Source organism: Mus caroli, unplaced genomic scaffold (genome assembly GCF_978045245.1).
Source record: "Mus caroli unplaced genomic scaffold, Mus_caroli_1 scaffold_5, whole genome shotgun sequence".
In the NCBI taxonomy this organism is placed as follows: Eukaryota; Metazoa; Chordata; class Mammalia; order Rodentia; family Muridae; genus Mus; species Mus caroli.
The window spans coordinates 5,650,297-5,675,975 of NW_028227260.1; the positions used below are offsets into that span (position 1 = coordinate 5,650,297).

Below are 25,679 nucleotides of genomic sequence, written 5' to 3' on the forward strand. Positions count from 1 at the left end.
AGAAAAACTTACCAAGAGAGTTGGTGGCCTGGCAAAGTCAGCAGAGCAGGTTCAAGTGAGAGTTGGAATATTTGATTTAACAACATGGAGAGAAGTCAATTAATCTCTTGCAAAGAAAAAAACAAAACAAAACAAAAAAACCAACAAACCAGTCCTGTTGCTCTGCGCTCACTGAAAGGGGGAGTCAGTTTTCAAGGCGTTGTAAAGTATGTTGTGCTAAAGCAAATGTGAACAGTATTCATCAATAGCCAATCACTTACTTGGTTAACCTAAAATCTCGCCTTAAGTTTTGATGTTGGAAGTTAGTAGCCCAAAGCTCTCCCCAGACACCAACCACAACAGGTATTCAGCATTTCCTTTGTCCTCTTACCCTTTCATTTTAACAACTGAGAAAACCAACACCAAGACAGAGAAGGCTAAATTATCTAATCACAGGTCTCATTTGTAGTAAATGTAGGAGCAACCTCCTCCCCTCAAATATTGCCTTCCATTCTGCAAAATACTATTTAAACAAAATATGACAATTTTTCTTAGTTTTCCCTATTGATCTGCCACTGAAAAATATCTGCAATTGAACCAACAAAAAGATGTACCTATGATTCTAGCACTGGTGAGGTGGAGGCAGGAGAATAGCTGGGAGTTCAAGGCCAGCCTGATTGACATAGCAAGACTATGCCTCAAAAGAGGGGAAACTTTTGTTCGATTAAAAATAGATTCCAGAGCTGGTGAGATGACTCAGTGGGTAAAGGCAGTTGCTGCCAAGCCTGATAGCCTGAGGCCCCTTTCCAGTATCCACAAGGTAGGAGAGAACTGAATCTTTCAAGTTGTCACATGCACCTTCATGTGCAGGCATTGCTATAAAGGAATTCTCTCCCCAAAATGAAGAATGTAAAAACAACTTATAAGTAATTACAAAAGTATCCACATAAAGAAGTATTTTCTGGCTTTTCATTCAGTTGGAATGAATGAAGCGTGCCTGAAGCCCTGAGCTCTGTCCTCAGCGGTGCCATCAAATGGTATCAACTGCACTATCTCCTCTAAGAGGAGATGAGGGTCATAGATATGGGCCTATGTCAGTTGTGTGATATGGTAAGAATTACAATGTCTGATCCATGAAAGCATTTAGAATAGTGCCTCCACACAGTAAGGGCTCAGTCTACCCACTATATGTGTGTGTGTGTGTGTGTGTGTGTGTGTATGTATGTGTAATATATGGTGTATGTCACATATGTATATGTATATATAACATATATGTATAAATGATGGATGTTTGTCATAAATATGATACATATTAGTACATGTATTATCTATGTATAATAGCTAACATATACTCCTTTCCTAGATGATGGGGTTTGGGGGGGGAATGGTGATATATGTCTTATGTGTATGTGTGGACATATGTTCATTTCTTAACTGATATACACACATACTCTTTCTGTGAGAATCAAGTCGACTCATAACAGTAGTGTCTTTTTGTCCTGACTTCAATATTCTCTTGTCAAAGCTCATTCCCCAGCATTCATAATACGTCTACTAATTAAGTGCATTGGCCACTTACCCATGCCCCCCCCCTCAAGGAAGTGTGAAAGGCCCAGCAGGAGCCTTAGCTACTGGGGACCCACTCTCAGCAGGGAAGGAGACATGTGGGTACAGACAGAGCAGGAAGAACACAGCAGGCAGTAGGCTCTGAGCCTGCCTTGGGAAGCTACAGCTATAATTTGATTTTCCCAGTGACCAAGGGAGCTTGTTTGAGCCACCCAAAAGATGTAAACAGAGAGATGCAGATACTGCCAATGAAAGGTTTCCATAACAGCCAGTGTGGAGCAAAGAGAAGCTTGCAAAGACAGTGAATCTCTCTCCTGTGCTGCCCCAAGTTTTTGGAATGGAAATCTAAACAGAGAAAAACAAAACAAAACAAACAAAAAAACCAAAAGCCACTTGTCATTGCTGATGTCCAAAGCGGGATGTATTTATCTTGCCAGTATGAACCCATAGCACCACAAAGTGATATTCCCTACTTTTCTAAGATGTGAACATCCAGACTCAGATATTTGCAAAACAGTCTTGTACAAAAGGCAGAACAGTAAGCCCCTGCCACATTAGCCTGTATACTGTCCTGAGGTGGGATCATTGCTGGGCACCTATTCCAGGCTACTGAATGGTAAAGAATCCAGGCAAAGGATTCAGCAATCTTTACTGCTTTTATTTATTTGAAAAGAATGTGTAGTTGTTCATAAGTTTGTGCATGTTGGAAAGAAGCTCCAGCTTAAAGAAGTATTTAAGATTTAAGGGACCTCTGTGACAACAGAGGGGAGCTGCAGACTGACAGGCTCAAATGAGGCATTGGGCAGACTCGTGGGAAGTCCAAGGCTTCCTTGAGAGCTTGGGAGCTGAAGATTCCTGTCACACTCAAGTACAATAAATGACTATGTCTACAATTTTTTAAGAAACACTCTAATAAGGTGTTTTCACTCTGTTAACATGGCAAGGACATATGGACAGTAGTTTTTTTGTTTTTAAAATTAGACTTGTTTTCAGTGATGGCCATCTAAATGTCTTTAGTGCTTTAATAAATTATTTGTTATTTCACCAAACTGTATATGATCAAGTGACATGCCTGTTAAATGAAGACTTGGTCACTGGACAAGAACAAATCACATGCAGAGGTTTCTTTTGTCTAACATCGATCAAGCTGTAGATATTTTAAAATCAACTAAGTATAGTTTGCTATTTTAATTACAAAGTTACAACAGGAATAGTAACATATAGTCTGTCTCCATTACCCCCAAAGATACTTATCATAGATGATTAATACATAAAAATAATTAAGTGAATTGCTGGAATGGACAGTAACATTTGATATTGGAATTCACTGAGCATTTTAATAATGCCTTAATTGAGAGTCAGTTTTCTCCTACAATGATTTCTGGGAATCAACCTTAGATGGTTAAGCTTGAGCAGAAAGCACTTTTATGGGCTCAGCCTCCTTGCCAACACCTTAATTCATTTTCATATAGCATGACAGTGTCATGAGGCTTGTGAAAAAGGAAGCCCCAAGTCATGGTAATATTTCATCAGGTCATCTAGAGCTGCTTACATCATTTATGGCTGATTCACCTATATGACTTGTGGTTTTTATCAGTTTTATTCCCAACCTCCATTTTCGTAATTGCAGAAGACTATCAATGATAATTTGCTACATTCAGAAAATGCCCTTTTGGAAAGGTTGAGTTCTTCTCAGCTTCATATTTCATTTCAGCAGATTGTGCACTTGGAAAAAGAGCAGCACGCAGATACAAGTAAAAATGTGTTAATACACTCACAAAACAGTCAACTACAATGTATAAGGAGACAGAATGGTCTATGCACACATGTGTGGTAGAACTGCAGGTCACTATTAAATAGTATCTTATCACCAGAGGAAAATGCTTTCTTGAATACATTTTTATTGTTTTACATTTACCTTTACCATAACTTCTTCTCTGGGGCCAGTAAGATAATTCAAAGGGAGAAGGAAGGCGCTTGCCTCCAAGGCTGCTAACCCGAGTTCGATCCTAAGGACTTGTGTGGTGAAAAGAGAGAACTGACCCCCAAAAGTTGCCCTCTGATTTCCAACATGTGTGCCATAGTATGTCCAAAGCCCCCATAAATAAAAAAGATAAAATAAAATTAAAAAATAGAAGTAAATTCTCTGCTTGCAAGTACCTGGGCCACCAAACTGTTGGAGTCCACTTCAAAGCCAAGGGCTGGCAGCATATAAGGTTTATGTGTGTAGCCTATACTTAAAATTGCCTTTGAGCAATGAATGTGTGCCAGAAAAGCTGAGAGGCTGGCTAGGAAAGAAAACGGTGCCTCAAAGAACGCCTTTGATGGCATCAACACAGGTAAAAACATTACTCCAAATGGCTACTGTGCATACTTGGAGCTCAGGCCTTGGCCGCAGCCTTTCTCTTCACGTAGTTGGTGGGGTAAAGACTAAACAGTAGACCATTTCTACAGCATTTGTAGCTAAGAGAATGGAAGCAGAAAAGATGGTCTGGAGATGGGTGTGGGAAGTAAGAAGGGAGTTGTTTTGCCCTTCTCTTCATCTGTCTGACATAGGCTCTACTTCTATAGTTCAAGTCAGCCTTGAATTCCCTCTGTAGGCCCCGCTTGTCTGGAACTTGTGATGTTCCTGTTTCAGTCTCTTGAATATCTGGATTCCAATCATGCATCATCATGCCTGGAAAGCTTCTTCCCTGGCCAATATGGAGTTTAATGATTCTTCCTTGATAGTTTTAAGGACAAGTTTCAACTTTCAAATATAAGTAAGTTAGAGCTGGGGAGGTAGTTCAGTGGAGAGTGCTTGCTTAGCAGGAACAAGTCCCTAGATTCTATGACCAGCATATAAAAAGAAAAAAAAATGTTGACAAATATAAGTAAATAATCTAATGAGCAAGGTTCTGATTACTTTGTTTCATGTAAGGATGAACTTTTATATTTTAATTAGTTAAATCTTAAAAACGTGTGTGTGTGTGTGTGTGTGTGCATGCACCCATGTGGAGGTCAGGGGACAACTTGCAGGAGGTTTTCCCCTCCTGTCATGTGGGAGCTGGGCTTTGAACTCAGGTCAGCAGGCTCGGTGGCAAGCACCTATACCCACTGAGCCCTCTCAACAGCTCATGGATCAGCCTTTAATTCTAGGAAATCAAGGTACAGGCTTCTTTGTTCTTCACCCCCAAGGAGAAATATTATTTTTATTTATAATAATGTTCACAACTGGTTAATAATTGTGTAAAAGTAATTAAAATTTAGACTTTTCAACTGTGCAGACATCTATGTGAAAATATACTTCTTTATGAGGCATTGGCTTGACAAGAGGTATACATACCATTAGGAATAATTCAACTGCATGGATATGAACAGTTCCCATTTAATAATTATTTAGAAATTATATATTATATATAACATTATATATAATATATATATAATTGTTTTCAACTAAATATACAGGTAGAACACTCTCCTGTAAATATTATCATCAACTGTGTACACCAACATCAAAGCACATAGAAGCATCCATTAACTATAACTGCAAGAAGAGGCTGAACCCAGCTATGGAATTTCCTCTGCTTGTCCATACCGTGTATCCATCCACACAGGCACTGCTCACACCTGAGCAGACAGCACACAGAAAGCAGCACGTGTAAATACAGACACTAGGGTGTAATTTCTTTGTTTCTGCAAAGGAGTTGCAGCAGGGGGTGTGGCCTCCTGTGCCTCTGCAGGACAGTGTTTGTGAGAGCAACTCCAGGTCCACAGACAGGGGAACCTAAAACCAATGTTCTTTTGAAAGCTGATCAGAATGAGACTCTGACATAATGGGTAATGTTTGAGAACAAGAATGGATGGTTGGAAGGAACCCTGGGCTCTGAGGTTGAGACCATGACTCCCTCCCTTCTTTTATTAACATGTAGAACAATTACGCCATATTTGAATGAACCATCTGAAAAAGCCAATCTTGCTTATTCAAAAGAAAAAGGTCCAAATATTGTATAATTCGCATGCCTCAACCTAGCAGCTACATAAGCAATGGGAAAAGCAAGGCAACCTGATACTTAAACCAGACATTATAATGTTCATTAGATGCTCTCAATATAAAAAGGTTAAACCTATTACTTCAAATTAAATGATGAATGAAAAATAATTGGTTTGCTACAGCATTCTATCCTATCTTCCTTGTTGTTGTTACATTAATTATGTGAATGTTAGCTAGAGAAGTTAAATAACACATAAACAAAACACTTATGGTACAAAGGATTTTCTGAAGCTCATTATGACACAGTTTTGCATATGCTATCATGACTTGTACTCCCCCTGACTTTTTTATATCATAAAGCATGCCTTGTTGCTGGGTATGGTGGGACATGCCTGTAAACCGAGGAGCTCATGCCCAGCCTAGTCTACATAACTGCTACTAGGCCACTCAGGGCTATATAAGCAGACTGTCTTAAAAACAGACAAGCCACAGCACCGTGTTCATAGTGAGAGTCCTGTGAGTATCTAGAGAATTATCTGAGTTACTTGTAAAGAGTGATACTTGGGACGAGATCTGTTTCTAGGTGGAGCTTATCTCTTTCCAAACCCTTCTCTCAGTTTTATTTTTAGATAAAGAGTTTTATAGCAGTCTATAGTGGTTTTGAACAATGTTTAACTTCCAATCCTTTGCTGCCCAGATTATAGATGTGTTTCCACCAAGCCCATATTTATGAGGTACTGGGGATCAAACCCAAAGGTTCATGCATGCTAGGCGAGATCTCTATAGACTGAACTATATCCCTAGTCTCATTTTCTTTCTTTCTTTCTTTCTTTCTTTCTTTCTTTCTTTCTTTCTTTCTTTCTTTCTTTCTTTCTTTCTTTCTTTCTTTCTTTCTTTCTTCCTTCCTTCCTTCCTTCCTTCCTTCCTTCCTTCCTTCCTTCCTTCCTTCCTTCCTTCCTTCTTTCCTTTCTTTCTCTCTCTCTCTCTCTCTCTCTCTCTCTTTCTCTCTCTCTCTCTCTCTCTCTCTCTTCTTCTTCTTCTTCTTCTTCTTCTTCTTCTTCTTCTTCTTCTTCTTCTTCTTCTTCTTCAAATATCTCATTTGCTGTGTTAAGACGGGAATTGTTAAACTGCAATTCTATTGCAAAGAAGTTATACTTCTGTGTCTGCACAAATCCCTGATGGTTAAAATAAGATGGTAAAAATTTAAAAAATCAGCTCATTTTCACATCCAAATTTAGACTTCAGCTTAACTTATTTACTTATGTCCTTATTTATTGGTGCTATGAACAGAAGCTAAGAATTTATGCATGCTGAACACATGCTTCACCACTGAGCCATACCCCGAGTCTACACTTCCATTTTATTTATTTACCCATTGTTTTTACAGCACTGGGAATTGAACCCAGGACCTTACGTATACTAGGGAAGTGCTCCACCACTAAGGAGTACCTTTAGCTTAGATGTCAATTTGACTTATTTTGTTATGTATTTGTATTTTGCAGTGTTGGAGATGAAACCCAAGGTCAACAGTGCCCCTGGCCAGTGAGGTACAGCCACAACCTTCGACTTCAATTTTAAAATGTAAAAATATTCACACTATTTTATATTATGAAGCTATGCAATGGGAGAGAAACACATTACAAAAGAAGGGAACCCTGAGAGTGGATCCTTAAGGCTATAGCCTTTTAAGGTGGCTGAAATCTAAACATGGCTAGGTGTGTATGTGAAGGACCACAGACAGACACAGGAAGTATCTGTAAGTTTGGTTTGGATTTTTACTGCCCTTAAGACAGTCACAGCATTCTATTTCTAAAAGTCACCCCCCTGCAGAGTGGCGGTGCACACCTTTAATCCCAGCACTCCGGAGACAGAGGCAGGCAGGTCTTTGAGGTTGAGGCCAGCCTGGTCTACAGAGTGAGTTCCAGGACAGTCAGGGCTACACAGAGAAACCCTTTTGAAAAACAAAAACAAAACAAAAAAAATCACATTTCCAAGGTTATCTTTTAGGAAAATTACATTTGCAGTTTTCTGTTGCCCTTGAAAGAAATAAAATTTGAGGCGTTGTTGAAGAATACAAATATTTCTGGGAGTTGATGGTAGCAGCCACACATGTAATCTCATTTGACGGCTGAATAAGCTGCTTTCCAAAATAAATCAAACTGGTGCTACAGGCCAACTGCTAGCCTCCTCTTTGCAGGGTACGCAGTTATGTAAAATATTCCGGGAGAAGCGTTCCATTAAATTACTTAGGGAAACTAGGTAATCTTGAATCGACCATGAAAATCTCACTTTTTTTTTTATTACAAGTAGCATCATTGTACTTGGAAGTAGCACGTGGACATTGCTGTGATATAATGGAAACTTACCTTTTTTTTTTTTTTTCTTTCTCTTCCCACTGGGAACTACTGATTCTTTTCCCTCCATATATCATGTGCTGAGATCAGAAGCATGTGGTGCCATTCCCTGCTTTTTATTTATTTGATTTGTGTGTGTGTGTGTGTGTGCGTGTGTGTGTGTGTGTGTGTGTGTGTGCGCGCGTGTGTGTGCACTCACCCATTCGATCCTGCTATGTTGCCCAGGCTGGCCTCATACACACAGTGATCCTCCTGACTCTATTTCCCAAGTTAAAAAATTATCCGTTATTATTAGAGACCACATATAGAGGTCAGAAGACAACTTTGTGAAGTTAATGCTACCTTTAACTGGGTTCTGGGGGACTAAATTCAGGTTGCCTAGCTTAGTGGCAAGCACTTTTCTTCACTTAGCCATCTTGCTGGCCCCCAACTTACTACTATTATTTAGCCAATTACTTTCCCTACCTTTTCTAATTAGTGTTATTTCCACAAGGAACATAGAACTCCTGGTTGTAGTGATAGAGAATGAGAATCCAAATTAGCTTTTCTTTGGTGGGCAGTAGAGAATAGCCTGAAACTATAGTTGCTTGTTTTATACCAGGATCCCATGAATTTTGGAGCCACATGTTAAATGTTAAATTGTCAATTCCACACGGTGACAGCATTCACAATCTTTCCATGAAGGGATTTTCTTTAGGGCCTTAAAGATCCTAAAGACAGGGCCTCGTAGCTTAGTCTTTATTCAGAATATAAGAAAGAAGGAAGGGGTTTAGTTTGGATATAAACAATTTCTTTCAATTGATGGTTGTACAGCAAGGAAGACTATAAAATTTTAACATGAATTCCATTAAAAATTGTTTGTAAGGCTAGGAGAGTAGCTACACAAAACACAGCCCCAGGAGATCCTGAGAGCCCACCGGGCAGCAGCTCCCATTCCCAGAGTTCCCAACCCAACTCACTCCAGCCAACGTTTCCTGAAGCTCTTTCTCATCGAAAATGAGTGGCAACCTTGGACCTTGCAGGGAGAGAGGGGAGACAAATTGTTTCTAAAGAAACAATTTCAGGAAGTGGAGAATGTAGTCCAAGACTGGATGATAGAGGCAAGAGACCTTGGAGAACAAAAAGCCCTGTGTGGGCTGAGGGAGCTGTGGGTGAGGTGCAGAGAAGAGGGTGGGACCTGATGAGCTTGAGGCCTGAGTGATAGGGATGTGTACAAGTGAGCACTTTCATTCCACCTATTCTTCATGGAGTGGCTGTATTATACATGTGTGCAGATACCTTTAAACTTAGCACTCTAGAGGCCAAGACAAGCATGTCTATACAAGTTTGAGGTTAGCCTGGTGTACAAACTGAGTTCCCTGCCTCAAAACAGAACCAAAACCAAAAACCAAAACAAAGCAAGAACAACAAAAAACAACTTTCAAAGCTAGGTACAGCAATCCTCACATGCCATCCCAACGTTTGGGAGACAAAAGCAGATCAAGAGTTCAAGACCACGGGCTGGTGAGATGGCTCAGTGGGTAAGAGCACCCGACTGCTCTTCCGAAGGTCCAGAGTTCAAATCCCAGCAACCACATGGTGGCTCACAACCATCCACAACGAGATCTGGCGCCCTCTTCTGGAGTGTCTGAAGACAGCTACAGTGTACTTATATATAATAAATAAATAAATCTTTAAAAAAAAAAAAAAAAAAAAAAGAGTTCAAGACCAGACACTGCCCTAGAGTAAGCTCTAGACAAGTCTGGGTTCCATGAGACTGTCTCAAAAAACCAAAAAAAACCAAAAACCCAAAATTCCCAAACCAAAACCAAAACCAACAACCCAAACCCTGAAACGGTGACAGTGTCACACAGGTATCATACATAGCTCTTCCCAACAGGCCAGTAGGTGCTGACTCAAAATCAGCTTTCCTATGCTGATAATTTCGTTTAGTTGACCAAGTGAACACACTGCTGGATTTCCTAAAGTCATGAGTGTATGGAAGGGAACCATGACATTCAATGGAATTCAATTTGATCTTATTTGGTTTACTTTTTAAGAAGCTACAAAGACTATGTGGGACTTTAAACTGATGTCAAGAGGAAGTGAAATCACTATGAGGAGGCATAGCAAAGGTTAAATGTGTACAAATGGGAAGACTCAAGTCATGCAGAATCAGCATGTTAGTCAGGACAATCAGTGCAGTCCCACTCACAAGCCTAACAGGGATGCTGGTGGAGCATGGCAAACTCATTCTAAAAGCAGAGACCAAGAATAGCTTAGTAAAGAGGCGCCAAAAGAAAAAACTTCTGTGAGATTGCCAGGCTTATTTTAAATGGATAGTAATCAAGGCTGTTTATATTAGCATAGAGATACACTCATACATATATGTAATATATGCATAATATAAAACTAACACAAAAAGGTTGAGTTGCACACTATGGGTGGTTTCCTAATAGAAAAAATTGTTAAGCCTAACTCTACATAAAAAAAAAATATATCCAGATGGAGAAAAAGGACATAAGGGGGAGTGCTTGATGTGCAAGCATGAGGACCTGAGTTCAAATCTCCAGCAGACACATAACAAGCGTTGGCATGAAGTAGTGGGCTGGAAAGATGATTCAATTGTTAATAGTACTTGCTCTTCTCACAGAAGATCTAGGATTGGTTACCTGCGTTCATATGGTGGCCCTTCCTGTAACTCTAGTTCCAGGAGATGCAATCCCCCTTCTGACATCTGAGTGCACCAGGATCATATGTAATATACATATGTACATATATGTAGACACTTGCACAGATGCATACAACAACAACAAAGAAAACTAGGTATGGGTTAGACATCTCAAATTCTGATGCTGAGTAAGGAGGGGCAGGGCAGAGGTAAGAGGATTGTCTGATTTTGCTTGCTACCAGCCTACCCCACAATAACCAAACCAAACCAAAACCAAAAACCAAGCTGAATTCCAGTGAGTGCTCAGTTCATAAAAGATCTTGCATCGTGGAATAGGGTGGAGAGTGATGGAAGTCTCCTATGACCTCCATGTGCCAACACACATCAATCTGCCCATGAGTATACACACATACACAGCACAGATAAATAAAACTGAAAAAAAATCAAAGTATAAGTTGGTAAAAATCTTTAAAGAAATAGTAGAGGGAAAGAAAACCATTTTCCTGATCTTAGGGATAAGAATGATTTTTTTTAAAGCGCATATTATAAAGTAGTAAAAAGAAGCATTGATAATTGGGACTCTCTGACAATTTAAAAACTCAGTTCAGTAAGTGACCAGTTGAGCAAAGTGCAAGGTGAGTCACACGGGCAAACTGACACAGACCACACCCTTAGCAAAGATTAGGATCTGAAATGTATATGAAGACAAACAGGACACAAATGGAAGACAAAACCTAAGAGGCCAAGAACGTAGCCCATACTTTCAACCTCTCTAGGGAAATTCAACATTAAAATCATAAAAACCATTTCATACCTGCCAGATTTTTAAAAACTTAAACAGTATAATTATACCAAAGCTGAAGACATGGAGAAGCTAAAATTCTCACATGCTCCTGGTGGAGAATCCATGGGAGTCTTCACTTAGAAAGGTGACATGATAAAATGTAAGGCAGTTCTGTGATACAATAAAGTATCCGTTCTGCTGACCACATCATTATTGTGGTCAAGAAGATAAAACTTCTCACAGAGGGAAGGCAGGCAGCTTATAGCTATAATAACAATAACAAACAACACACAAAGAAGTCATGTGTCAAAGATAATTTTGTATCTATTTGTGTATTTTTAGATGAAAATCTGAAACCATTGCAGTTCTTTGAACCTTTTCCCAATGTTGTATGCTATTTATTGTCAGTTTCTGACAAATTAGGGTTAATCCAGACACATCCTAAGACTTCATCTTATTCAAGAAACTCATTGGAGAAAGGCCCTGGCATCTACTGCAGCCTTATATCCTGAAGCCAGAAAGCATCCATATTGATCATTTCCTGAATGATGTAACCTAACAGTCACAGCTTCCTGTCCTCAGCATGCACTTTTTCCTCTCTGAAGTACACATGGGGATACATTATTTTCCTAATCTTTTCAGTTCCATCATCTTTTTCTATGCAAACAGCTCCTCTCTCTTCAAATATTTTCCAAGTTCTCTCTCTCTCTCTCTCTCTCTCTCTCTCTCTCTCTCTCTCTCTCAGCTGCTATGATGGAGGGAGGGTTTCACCTAAAAGAGGAAGTATGAACCCATGCTTTATATACTTTCTTCTAAATTTCTATAGACAAGGGCTTTGCATAAATGCTTCTAACCATAATGATTTAAAAGCCTGCCTTTCCGGTTATCATGTAGAAGAATGCAAACTGATCCACTCTTATCTCCTTGTACAAAACTCAAGTCTAAGTGGATCAAAGAACTCTACATAAAACCAGAGACACTAAAACTTACAGAGGAGAACGTGGGGAAAAGCCTCAAAGATATGGGCACAGGGGAAAATTTCCTGAACAGAACAGCAATGGCTTGTGCTGTAAGATCAAGAATCCACAATTGGGACCTCATAAAATTTCAAAGCTTCTGCAAGGCAAAAGACACTGTCAATAAGACAAAAAGGCCACCAACAGATTGGGAAAGGATCTTTACTAATCCTAAATCTGATAGGGGACTAATATCCAATATATACAAAGAACTTAAGAAGCTGGACTCTAGAAAATCAAATAACCCCATTAAAAATGGGGTACAGAGCTAAACTAAGAATTCTCAACTGAGGAATACAGAATGTCTGAGAAGCACCTGAAAAAATGTTCAGCATCCTTAAGCATCAGGGAAATGCAAATCAAAACAACCTTGAGATTCCACCTCACACCAGTCAGAATGGTTAAGATAAAAAATTCAGGTATCAGCAGATGCTGGCGAGGATGTGGTGAAAGAGGAACACTCCTCTATTGTTGGTGGGATTCCAAGCTTTTACAGCCACTCTGGAAATCAGTCTGATGGTTCCTCAGAAAATTGGACATAGTACTACCGGAAGATACAGCAATTCCTCTCCTGGGCATATACCCAGAAGATGTTCCAACTGGTAATAAGGACACATCCTCCACTATGTTCATAGCAGCCTTATTTATAATAACCAGAGGCTGGAAAGAACCCAGATGTCCCTCAACAGAGGAATGGATATAGAAAATGTGGTACATTTACATAATGGAATATTACTCAGCTATTAAAAACAATGAATTTATGAAATTTTTAGTCAAATGGATGCATCTGGAGGATATCATCCTGAGTGAGGTAACCCAATCACAAAAGAAGTCACTTGATATGCACTCACTGATAAGTGGATATTAGCCCAGAAACTTAGAATACCCAAGACACAATTTGCAAAACTCATGAAACTCAAGAAGAAGGAACACCAAAGTGTGGATACTTCGTTACTTCTTAGAATGGAGAACAAAATGCCCATGGAAGGAGTTACAGAGACAAAGTTTGGAGCTGAGACAGAAGAAAGGACCATCCAGAGACTACCCCACCTGGGGATCCATCCCATAAACAACCACCAAACCCAGACACTATTGCATATGCCAGCAAGATTTTGCTGACAGGACTCTGATATAGCTGTCTCTTACAAGGCTATGCCAGTGCCTGGCAAATACAGAAGTGGATGCTCACAGTTGGATGGAACACAGGGCCCCCAGTGGAGGAGCTAGAGAAAATACCCAAGGAGCTAAAGGGGTCTGCAACCCTATAGGAGGAACAACAATATGAATTAACCAGTACCTCCAGAGCTCGTGTCTCTATCTAGGTGCATATGTTGCAGAAGATGGCCTAGTCGGCCATCATTGGGAGGAGAGGCCCTTGGTCTTGCAAAGATTATGTGCCTCAGTACAGGGGAATGCCAGGGCCAGGAAGCAGGAGTGGGTGGGTTGGGGATCAGGGCTGGTGGAGGGTATAGGGGGCTTTCGGGATAGCATTTGAAATGTAAATGAAGAAAGTTTCTAATAAAAAATTGCTTTTGGAAAAAAAAAAAAAAGGAACCTGCCTTTCTTCTGGACAGAAACCATCCCCAGATCTTAAAATAGTGTTGTTAATGTTGAGCAAAAGCTGTCAGCATTTATACTGTATGATAAGTAGACATAAAATGAAATGTCAACAAAAATGAAAGTACTAGAAATTAGTGATCATCCTTTGTGGGTATAACAAAAAGGTCCCTTCTGAGTGGCTAGTAATAAATAAATAAATAAATAAATAAATAAATAAATAAGCAACAACAACAATAATTTCCTTCTTATATTTTTCTTCCTCCTATCTTCTTCCCCTCTCCTCCTTTCCCCCTTTATCCATATTGAGGCAGGGTCTCACTATGTAGCTCTGCTTGGCCTAGAACTCATGATGTAGACCAGGCTGGCCTCAAACTCACAAGAGATTCTCTTGCCTCTGCCTCTAAAGAGCCGAGATTAAAAAGTACACCACCATGTGCTTGGCCTTTTTTCTTTTCAGTGGTAAGGACAGAACCCATGGTTTTGTACACACTGGGTAAGCACTCAATCACTGAGTATGCCCAGGCCCATGTTCTGCTTTTTAAAAATGTATCAAACCTGTATGTTTATTATCTGCTTACTTTTGTGGCTATCTTATGCAAACAAATTTTAAATCAGTTTGCAATATCCATGCTTCTTACAAAACATCTAACAGTATTTGTGTGTGACAAGTCCTCTTTACATGATAGGACTCTAAAGATTTTTCAGTATCCAGTTCAGTAGTTCTGCAGAATGCTCATGATTCACGCACAGTGGAGCTTCAGCCCTTTAATGTTCTGGATTCTGTTTTTCTTATCCCAGAAACTGTCAGAACATGCCATGTAAGAGAAGGAAGAGGGCAATATGAAATAAGGGACTGCATCAAGTAAATTTATCTGAAGTGCTTGCATTACTTTGCTAATTATGACTCTATTCTTTGCTCACTGCATGAAGAACAGATGTCTGAATTCAAGCTCTCATTTGAAAACCCACCACTGAAACAGCCTTTTCAAGGGAAGTTGTAAAGAACATACTTCTCCACCTAAAACAGTAACCTGCTACACATAAAGAAAAGGCAGGATTTCTAAGCTCCTCCCAACCTTTGCTTCGGATATACCTTCTATATTTTTTTTAAACATCTTTTCAACTATGATCATATCTCGGGACAAGTCAGATCTCTTGGGCTTATAGACTTCACTGGGATAGGTTAAGACTGGAGAGTAGGAAAGAAAATATAGTGGTCACTGGAGAAAGATCTCTGAGCAACAAGGGGGAAGTCAGTCTTGTACCCAACTCTTGAACTTGAAAACACAGCCATGTACCTTAAGGACACCCTGTAGGAAGGTAGCCTTAAAGCCTTAATCTGGCTAGATTTGATTCTAGCTAAGGAGATGAAGTCTAAATTTGGAAAGGCCACCATGGTAATTAAGGATGTGATTAGCTCCTTCATGTCTTAACCAAAACAAGGAAGGATGTTAACAATTTTAGTAAGCAAACAAGCTTTAGAGATAGAGCCTTTTGAGTGAGAAAGCACTCTAAACACCAGACAAAGAAACCAAAGTCAAACAGGCATCGTATTCCAGGGGAGGGGGGAAAACAGGTCGTTTCAATACTGAGATGGTTTATAATGATATTTTACTTCAAGGAAAGCATGAATCTTGTGGCCTGCCAAGATTCCCATTATCATATAATTCTTCCTAGTGATGTTAGAAAAAGATAAAAACAAAATACGGCTTTCTTAAGCTAGAGGGCAGGGTTAAAACAAGCATTCTTGGAAAGAATTAACCTCTTTAACCAGACATCCCTCATTTTGTAGTCAAGTCCTCAATGAGACCACTTTATGATACTGTGATGCATAAAGGTTTTCAGTAGGTGCCCCTCTTTTCTAAGACAAGATTTCATGTAACTCAGACTGGCCTCAAATTTTCTATATAGGCAAGGGAGACTTTGAACTTCTGATTTTTCTACATCTGCCTTCCAAGTGCTGAAATTCTATGAATATGTCATCATTGGGTTCTTAGGATTGAACCTAGGGCTTCCTGCACATGAAAGATACACTCTACCAACTCAGCTACATCTACATGAACAGCTCTCAGTATGGCCAGCCCCTAGTCTGTCAAGGTTATCAGACAACATCTGGGGACACTTGGTTGTTATAACTACAGTATTGTCACAGCATATAGTGAGTAGAGGTCAGGGATGCTGCTAAGCATTCTGCAATGCACCCATGAGAATGGGAGGGGCAGAAGAGGGCAGCGATGGGTGAATATGATCAAATAACATATAAAAATATGAAAATGTCAGAATGAAGCCCATTATTATACATGTAATTAACATATGCTAATTTTAAAAAACCTTGAAAAAAAACAAAAAGCAAGGGAGAGGAGACGGGAAGCTTCTAGGTAGCTAAGCACATAGTTTCTGTGAGGTTAGTGTAGCAAGAAAGGGCATGGAAACTCCTCATGTCTTCTCCCATCTCTTACCCTATGCACCTCTTTAGCTGTGTACTCTATAAAATCCTTTATGATGAATCATCAGACATGTCTAAAAAAATAACAATAACCAAATAAATAGACAAGGGTGGCAGTCTCTGTTGATTCCAAATCATGAAGGAGTTACATTACAGGTACTCATCTTTGTCCATCCCAGAAAGCCTACACTTTGTTCTGCATGCTTTAAAGGGAGGAGATCATAGATTTGCAGGATTCTTTGTGCTCATTTATGATAAATTAAAATGGGTTACTCCCAAATGGATCTCTGTCAGCCCTCCAAATCTTTTTTCTTTATTTAGATTTTTATTACCTTCATTTATTGTGTGTGCATGCACATGTACATGTTATGCTGAGTGTGCAGAGGTCAGATAAGATTTGAGGGAGTCAATCTCAAGCCTCCATCACGTGGGTCCCGGAAATCAAACTCAGATTGCCAGGCTGTCAAGACCCTTCATCTGCTGAGCCATCTCTCTGGCCCCCAAACCTTGTTTGCTATTCTCTGCCACACCTACTCTTTGCTATGTCCAGTTAAGTTTCTTTAGGCTCTCACTGATAAACCTTGCTCACTCCTACCTCTCCTACAAGGGCAGCTCCAATCTTTTCCATCCTTCTTCTCTGGACACCTTCAGTGCAAACTTGCACTAGAAACCTTACAGAGAGACAGAGTCTCAGTCTCTTCAGAACTCACCTATGCGTTTATTTAAAATTTTACAACAAGATCCTAAGGGTCGCTATGTTATAGTGGAGCTTTTTGTAGTTTTGTTTTGTTTTAATTTGGGGAATACTGGGAGTGGAATATAGTGCCTTATGCATGGTAGCTCCTTACCATTGAGCGATTTCCCAATAGTGCTCTCTCTGGCTCTGTCTCTGTCTCTCTCTGTGTGTGTGTCTGTGTGTATGAACACATATATACAGGTTCATATGTGTACATTTATGTAGAGACTAGAGGACACCTCAGTGTCATTCCTCAGGTATACTGTCCTTTTTTTTTTTTTTTTTTTTTTTTTGAGACAATCATTCGGCTAGATTGGTTGGCCAGGAAAACTCAGGAATGCAGCTGTTTCCACCTTACCAGCCTTGGGCTCGTGCCCAGCTATTTTACATGGGTTCTGAGGTTTTGCGAGGCAAACACTCTACTAATTGAGCTATTTCTCTATCCCCTTTCCTCATCAAAACAGCAGCAGCAGCAGCAACTTTGAGACAAAATCTCTCTTAAGTTGTTTGGAACTAGCTTTAAACTGCCTTTGTAGCCCCAAATCATCTTTCAACTTGCAATCCTCTTGCCTCTGCCTCCACTTGCTAAGTAGCTAGGATTATAGACATTCCTTGCCATGTTCAGCTTTAAGTCCTCTTTTTAGTCCCTTGGGAGAACTGCCATGCTCCTCCAGCTGTCACTTACCTGCTTGAAATCCCTTCATGATTCTCTATGGGTAACAGAGTAAATGACTGTTGTCTTCCCAGGCATTACACTGTACAGTCTGGTCTCATCTCTCTAGACTCCTCCAAATCTGGCCATTTTCATTTCCTTAAACTATCCAGAAAACTGCCTTTGTCATGGCGCCTACCTTTCCTCATCTGTACACGGGTCCTGCATGTTCTCTCTCAGACACCTCCTGAAATACTCATTTTCTTTTCCCTACAGGACCTTGTCCATCAGGTTTTATCAAATGGCTGGGTATATGAGGATAGTTTGTGCTTATCCAATTTTTGCTTCAAGACACAGCAGAAGTCCTCAGTGCATCTAGGCAGCTCTCCTCCATTCCTTTAATGGTACTAACGGGAAGAAAGAGGCTTAGGGTTCATCCTGCACATACTCACTGCAGGTTACTACTCCACTTTATGCTAATTTAACCCTAACATTGTTGAGAATGGAAAAGCAAAGCTTTGGGTCCTTTAAATTCTCAATACAATGAGAGATTTCAGTGAAACAAAAGACTTCTCTAGCTTTCCTGGACTTCAAAAATTTGACGAGGAGAAATTATTTTTTCACCAGAGAGAGGAAAATCTAACATCATGAGAGGAAAAGCTAAAGGAAGGAGGAAGAGGAGGAGGGGGAGGAGGAGGAGGAGGAGAAGAACAACAACAACAGCAACACAACAATAATAACAGAGGAACATTCAAATTGCTACGTAAATGGTTTGGGGGTCTGTGCATGCATAAAGTGATAGAATTACGTTGAAGGTGATTTTTCAATGCAAAAAATTCTGTTACTCCATGAAATGGTGTTACACTTCTTAATTGTATTAAACTATGATGTTATTTGCACTATTTAGTCAACTATGATTTATTATAGTTTGTAATGATTTTGCATACCTTAAATCCACATATCTATTATAGGCATACTAGGAAAAAACATACATCTTATATGATATATTTCATATTTTTTCTAACAAATGTTATCTGGAGCTCCTACAATATGCTGCTCATTCAAATGAACACTGAACAGCAACAATGTATAGGAGAATGTCTGCTTTTGAAAGAGTTGGTTCTTTGAACAGCAAGGGAGGCATATTATGAATAAACATACCAATGTGTCAGACCATGATGACCATGTACAATCATGTTATGATTATCCAACAGATGAATCTGGCCCACAAATATAATAGAAATGTTCTTACCAACATCATTCCCTCAACATAACACCCTCAATTCATTGCCTTGTATGATGATCAATACTATCAACTTGACAAGATCTTGATTCACCTGGGAGGCAAGCCCCTCACACCCCCAGGCACTCCTGTGAGGGATTAATTAGCTGGTGTAGGTTAGCCTCTGTGTGTGTCTATGAAGGAATAGCTTGATGAAGTTAATTGAGGTTGGAAGACCCGCCTTACTTGTGAGTGCATGATGCCTTAAAAAGGAAAGTGAGCTGAGTGCCTGCAGTCATCATTCTGCCTCTTGTGGCTGGAATGATCAGCAACCTCAGGCTCCTGCTGCATGGGTTCGTTGTCCTACGAATTTTACCTTCAAACTGTGAGCCAAAGAAACCCTTTCTTCCTCAAATTGCTATTGTCAGGGCATTTTATCATAGCAACATGAGAATGCAACTAAAACACCTTGCATTCATTATTCTTTTTCTAAACCATACTTAGTGCTGCCCACGAAACTGGGGTTCTTCTCCAGAGTATAGCTAGTACTTCTCTTATCCATTTGTGTACTTAAGAAGAGTCCATTGTCTTTGTCCCAAAAGGTATTCATAATAGTTGTATTTGTTATCATAATTATGCAAATGAATTCAACATTGCATAAACTAGTGAAATTTGAGTCCCCCAAAGGAAGTTTTCTTTCTTTTCAAACCAGGTCCATTGCTTTGCAAAGTCTTACCCAAAATGAGTCACTTGGAAAATAGTTGCCAAAGTAATTAATGGCAATAAACTATTAAAGTTTTACGGGGTGGGTGATATGAAAGGATTCTGCACAGACCAGTGTCGAGTGCTTTCATGTCTCATTTTACTTTAAAAGTATCTCAAGCTGGTCCTTAGCAGCCAGTGATTGGCTATGATTCATGTATGGAAAACTTCAAGGAACCCCAATTCCAATTGGGATTTCTTGGTCAAAGAAAGGCCTTGACTATCCAACAAAAACTTAGCAGATTAATGTTTAAAGATAGTGAATACATTTCGGACACAGAAATACTACTTCATAGGATTTGCCACTTTGGCATTTTCAATAAAGCATCCAGCGACTTGATCCCGGATGTCACTGTCCTCTAAAATGCTCTGGGGAAGCCAAGTGGTTTGGCCAACAGCTACTGCTAGAGCAAAAATATAGTAAAGAATCAATTACTTCTTGTTTGTCACAAACAGTCCTGGGTAGACGTGGGTTGAGGTTTACTCAGAATTTCAGCCTGTTTTGAAAAGAGCCTCTCTGAGGTCCCGGGTGGGCTCCTCGCTAGACATTTAGTCTCAGAAGGAGGCTGCCTAGCACATGCTGGGACCATTTCCTGCCCAGTTATGCATCAGGACACCACTCTTTTGTCTCCACTTGCATCTGAATTCCTAAGCAAACTTCCAGAACAAAATCTTGTATGGAGGAGTCTTTGGGGCACTGCTTCCTTTTGGGAGCACAGCCTGGGTATGGGGGGGTCAGGAAGAGCTCTGTAAAGACAAGAGAGGAGACACCAAGCTGGAAGTGTTAAAAGAGGCATCCTTAAGGCTCCCCCCACTAGTTGCCTTGGAGAACAGCCACCATCCTGTAGGCGGGCACATGGAAGGTGCCAGCATTTTACCCAACTACAAATGAGGTCTGGCTGCTGCCTTGACAGAACCAAATAGTGTTTAAACAATTAGGGAGCTGTTTGCTCCTGTTTTTCAAGTATAACACTACTTTCTCATCCTTGTCCCTGAAATTACATACTTGTAGATCTGTATGGATTTAAGGAAGTGATTTTATAGATTTTTTTTTCTCCTAGTAAACTGAGGTTAAAGAGGCAAGAATGGCATTACAGTGATCATACAGTCAGTATTGAGGGTAAGCTGAGGCATGGACCAGGTCCCTGACTTTCCCAGGCTTTTTCTTTATTTTCTGGCTTTGGATAACCAAAGCCAGAAGCAGCAGTGCTGGCATGACTTTTAGAAATGCCACCAAGGCTGTGCCCAGGCTGAGTCAGGGCTCTTGCCTTTCATCAAGATCTCCAGATGATTTGTGACACATCATTATTAAATTAAAAAAAATACATGTGTGTATGTGCATGTGCGCACGCGCCATGGTATGCATATGAAAGCTAGAGGGTTGTCTTCTTCCATCTTGTTGAGGCAAGCAAGGTCTTTACTGTTGTTTCTGTCTTGCTGTCTAGTTGGTTCATGAGCTTCAGGATAATTCTCCTCCTTCTACATCCCATCTCAAAGAAGAAGTTCTGGGATGACGGATGGATGTCACCAAATCTAGTTTTTTGTTTTGTTTTGTTTTGTTTTATTTTATTTTGAATGTGGGGTCCAAGGATTAAATTTAGATCATCAGGCATGTATGACAAGCTCTTTTACCAGACAGCTGAGCCATCTCAGTGGCCTTGGCTTTTCTTGTAAATTGTATATGTGTATATGCACATGTGCTTGCCACAGTATGTTTGTACAAGGTCAGAGGACAGTTTTGGGAGTCAGTTCTCTCCTTCCACTTATCCAACAAGCACTTTTACAAGCTGAGTCACCTCACTGACCCTTTTGGTTTTTCTTTTTCTTTGCTTTCTTTCCCCACCTCCTTTTTTTTTTTTTTTTTTGAGACGGGTCTGATGTAGCTCAGGCTGGCCTCAAATTAGGTATATAGCCAAAGATGTCTGTGAACCCCAAATCCTCCAGTCTCCACCTCCTAAGTGGTAAAATTACAGGTGTGAGCTACCACATGTAACTGAAATGAGTATTTTTCAAGCAATAGTGAAATGATCTCATTTCATAATCAAAAAAAAAAGTTCTTGTCAACTTGGTGTAGTATTCTTTGGCCCCAACTATTCAGAAGTGGAGGCAGGAGGATCAGTTGAGCCCATGAGTTTGAAAACAGCCTAGGCCACATAGTAAGTGCCTATCTTAAACTGAAACATACTCCCTTACTGTAAAATTAGTTAAATAGTTATTTCTACCCATGTTTTATGACATTGGATTTCTTCACATACACAGCTAATAAAATGTCAGCATTTTTCTCTGGATACATGAGCCATATTCCACAAAGGTCTTCTGAGCATTTATTGTATTGAGTCTGTTTAATTACTATGTCTTCAAGCCTATGTGCAGAAAAAAACAGAATCAAAATTTTGTTGGTCACAATGGGTTCCCATCAAATAAAATAGAGTAACACTGTTAGAGAGAAGACACGGTGGGTGTGCCATGCCTTTAGCACCCTTTAGCTGGAGAAATAATTAGTCTCAGTGCACTCACTTAGGTGATGTATTCTACACAAACAATCCACCAACATCTCATTGTGCCAAAGAACCCAAGGTACTAAATAGTCCAATACAGTTCAAACATTAATTGGCTCATTCCATTTACATGGAACATTGGGAAGAGGCAAATCCATAGAGACAGAAAGTAGGTTATTGGGTGCTAGGGTTGGAGGGAGGAGAGAATGAGGAAAGACTGCTAATAGGCACAGGTTTATTTGGGGTGGGTGGGTAAAGATAGGAGCAATAATTACACAACTCTGTATCAAAACCTACTGGCTTTTACACTTAACATGTATGAATTGTACACAAATGGCAGCTGAAACAGAGCAGAAGAGAAAAATCAATTAACTGGGCAAAAACAAAACAAAAAGCAACTCATTTTCTTTACAGATGCATGGAAACCTGGAATTGTATACGAAAGCCACTGTATCTTATCTTATTTTTTTTTCTTTAAAAAGATTAAAAAAAAATCTTCAAGTGCAAACCCAAAGGGGCTTTTATTTCTATAAAGTTTATCTATTTTACCAGTGAAGTGACTGATGTCAGGGTTGAGAAGTGACGTGTGCACAAATATTCAACAGAATGGGTCAATAGGCAGAAATATCCCAGCATTAACTCATTTGAATTAGTGCATTCACAAGGGTACATTCAATAATTAACAACATCTGCAAAAACAAAGCCAGTTCATGACCCAGTAGTATATTTAGTGGAAACATAAAGGAAGTCAGTATGTCTCCTTTCTGGCATGAAGGGAACTTACTTTTTCACGGAAACTACAAAACTAAAACCAAGGCTGCTGCCAGAGCCAATGAAGTATGCACAAATTAACATAAATTGGCTACTGCAGTGTAGAACCAGCAATTGTCCAAGACACAGTACTTCCGTGAGAGCAGGCTTTTGGCTTGGATATTTGTTTCCACGCCCACTTCAAAACAAAGCCCACCCTCCAGTCAAGACCAGAGCAGCTCAGAACAGGACCTCTCAGAAGGTGCTAGTGTGCTGGTTCTAGACTCTAAGTCAACATCGAAATGTCAATGTCTGGAGTTCAAACACCAGAGATAATTTCCTCTCGGCAAAATTTGTGCTTTCCTCAATCCTGCAGTTCTGTGAAACTGCAATTATCTTCGACAGCAATAGTTGCTAAAGCAGCTACAAGTTGCCCTACAATCCTCATGGCGCAAACCTTTAATCCCAGCACTCGGGAGGCAGAGGCAGGCGGATTTCTGAGTTCGAGGCCAGCCTGGTCTACAAAGTGAGTTCCAGGACAGCCAGGGCTACACAGAGAAACCCTGTCTCAAAAAACCAAAAAATAAAATAAAAATAAAAAATAAAAAATAAAAGAACCTCATTTCAAAGGAAGTCTGAGTTGATGGCTGTAAGAACCAGAGTTATGTGCCACTCGGCTCTGCTCTTTCTAGAAGAATCTTATCCCAGCTTTCCTCTAACTTTTTGGGATGTGTTTTTCTCTATTCTGATTCTAGTAAAAATTTAAAATTGTTTAAATATAAAGTTATTCTAGGTTTTCTTAAATGGCTGTCCTTACCATCTTCCCCAAAATTTAATCAGAAGAAAAAAAAATCACACCCTGCCCCCACTTAGAGGAGGGACAAGTAGGGCAAGTGCTGAGGGCTTGCTTATGACACCCAAGCTTCCCTGGCTGTTAATCTTCAGTGGTTAAGCCCACTGCTTTTCACATTAGAAATGTTTCCGGGGGACTGGGGGGGGGTACTTCTCAGTCGTCGTGGCGCTGTGGCTGGAGCTGTCAGTAGAGAAGGATAATGAAACAGAGAGAAACCCCTTTCTCAGACACAGCTCTGAGAGCAGCCGCACAAGGCTCATTTCCAAGGCACTCTTCGAGTTTTCCTCCCCATGGTGTGGGTTTAGGGACATGTTGCTGATGGCAGCATTTCGGGGTGTTAGGGAGTGACAGACGGGATTCTCCCGCCGCTTAACACCCACCTCCAGCCAGGTGAAAGATTTTCAGTTCCCTGAGCATAGTCTTTCACTGTTGAGTTTCCCCAATTCCCCAAGTGGAACCCACTTCTCACCGGCTCCATCTGCTCCCATTTAGGCAGTTGGAACAGGGGACAAAGAAAGACTCGTGGTGTGTCCCATCCTGTCCCCTCCCATCCCTTCCCACTTGACTGGTTTCAAAGACCTGGGTTCCGAGAAAGGAGCGTTTTTTGGAAGATCCTGACTTTAGAGGGTGCGGATATGTTTCCTTGGGCTTCAGGAGAACTAGAGGACTGCAGGGCGACACAGGACTGGACTCGAGATTGAGAGGTCCGGTGACAGAGAGATTGTCCCAGGAAATGGGCAAGAAGCCACTCACTACCAACCCCTTTGAAATAAAGCAGGAGTCCGCAGTCCGGGACGCGCTGCCCGAGCCCGCTTGCTACCCTTCGTCGGGCGGGCCCAGCTCTCTAGCTCCCGCGCTTAGCACGCGCCACAGTGCAGTGTAGGTGCAGCAGGAGTGGAGATGTCCCTGCGGTCGGTCGGAGCTGGGAGGCGTACCTGGGCGTAGCGGACACCTGCGCCGTGTCCCTCCCACCTCCAGCCTCCGTTCCCCTCCCTCCCACAACGGTCTGGACTGGGTCACCCAGGTAGCTCAGGTAGCGCCACCTGAGCTGGGGGTAGGGCGGGGCGCGCCCCTGTGCGAGACGGGGACGCGAGGCCGTGGCCGTGGTGGTGGCCGTGGCGGTGGCGTGGGGCCAGCGCGATCGCTTACCCATGGTTGGAGACTGACAGGAGGGGTGCGGGCTCTGGGCGATTGGGCTCCCCGGGGACGCAGGATAGCCGGTGGCACAAGTTTGCAGGTCTGGCGGGCACGTGCGCGGGGCCGGGCTCTGGGCTGGCTGCGCTGGGCAGAGCTGGGCTGGCCGCTTGGCTCTTCGCTCCTGGCCGGGGTGGGAGCTCCGCGCAGCTCCGCCTGCACTGGGGGCCGGCCGTGCAGAGAGGGGCCCTGACGTCAGCGCCGGGGGCTTTGTGTGCCCGGAGCGAGGGCCAGGCTGGGGCAGTGGCCGTGGCCGCGCTGTTGCAAGCCTATAGCTTTCACTGAGACCCTGGAGTGAGGGGCTTGGAAACTGGAGAAGCGGGGGGGGGTGCAAGAAGAGGAGAGGGGCGTTCTAGTATTTGGGGGGCGTGAATCTACATTCAAGAAGAAAACTAGTACGGTCAATGAGGCGGGTGCTTGAGGTCTTACTCACCACCCATTGTACAGATAAGGAAACTGAGGAGGGGGTCATTGCTCCAAAGATTGGGCACCTCTGCCTCAGTCTACACTTCTGAATTCTTTTGTACAGCTAGAAAGCTGCAGGTGGTGACTTAAACAATTGGGCTTCAATTCTAGTGTTATTGTAAAATCACCTATTTCATCAGGGCGTCTGTGGGTGGGTCCCAGGATAGGACTCCCACATCTCTCCAGATGATTCACCCTGTTGGTATAAGACCTCACACA

At 41.2% G+C, this 25,679-nt stretch overlaps 1 protein-coding gene across 1 annotated transcript in view; it reads right to left on the bottom strand.

The window, feature by feature from the left end:
* The window catches only part of Gpm6b (glycoprotein M6B), a 148,785-nt gene extending 123,674 nt beyond the window's left edge, over positions 1 to 25,111 (bottom strand). Inside the window, exon 1 of the mRNA XM_021152799.3 lies at positions 24,951 to 25,111. Within this exon, the coding sequence (XP_021008458.1) occupies positions 24,951 to 24,954 (4 nt within the window). The 5' untranslated portion in view covers positions 24,955 to 25,111. The remainder of the gene's footprint in view (positions 1 to 24,950) is intronic.
* Positions 25,112 to 25,679: the final 568 nt, after the last annotated feature.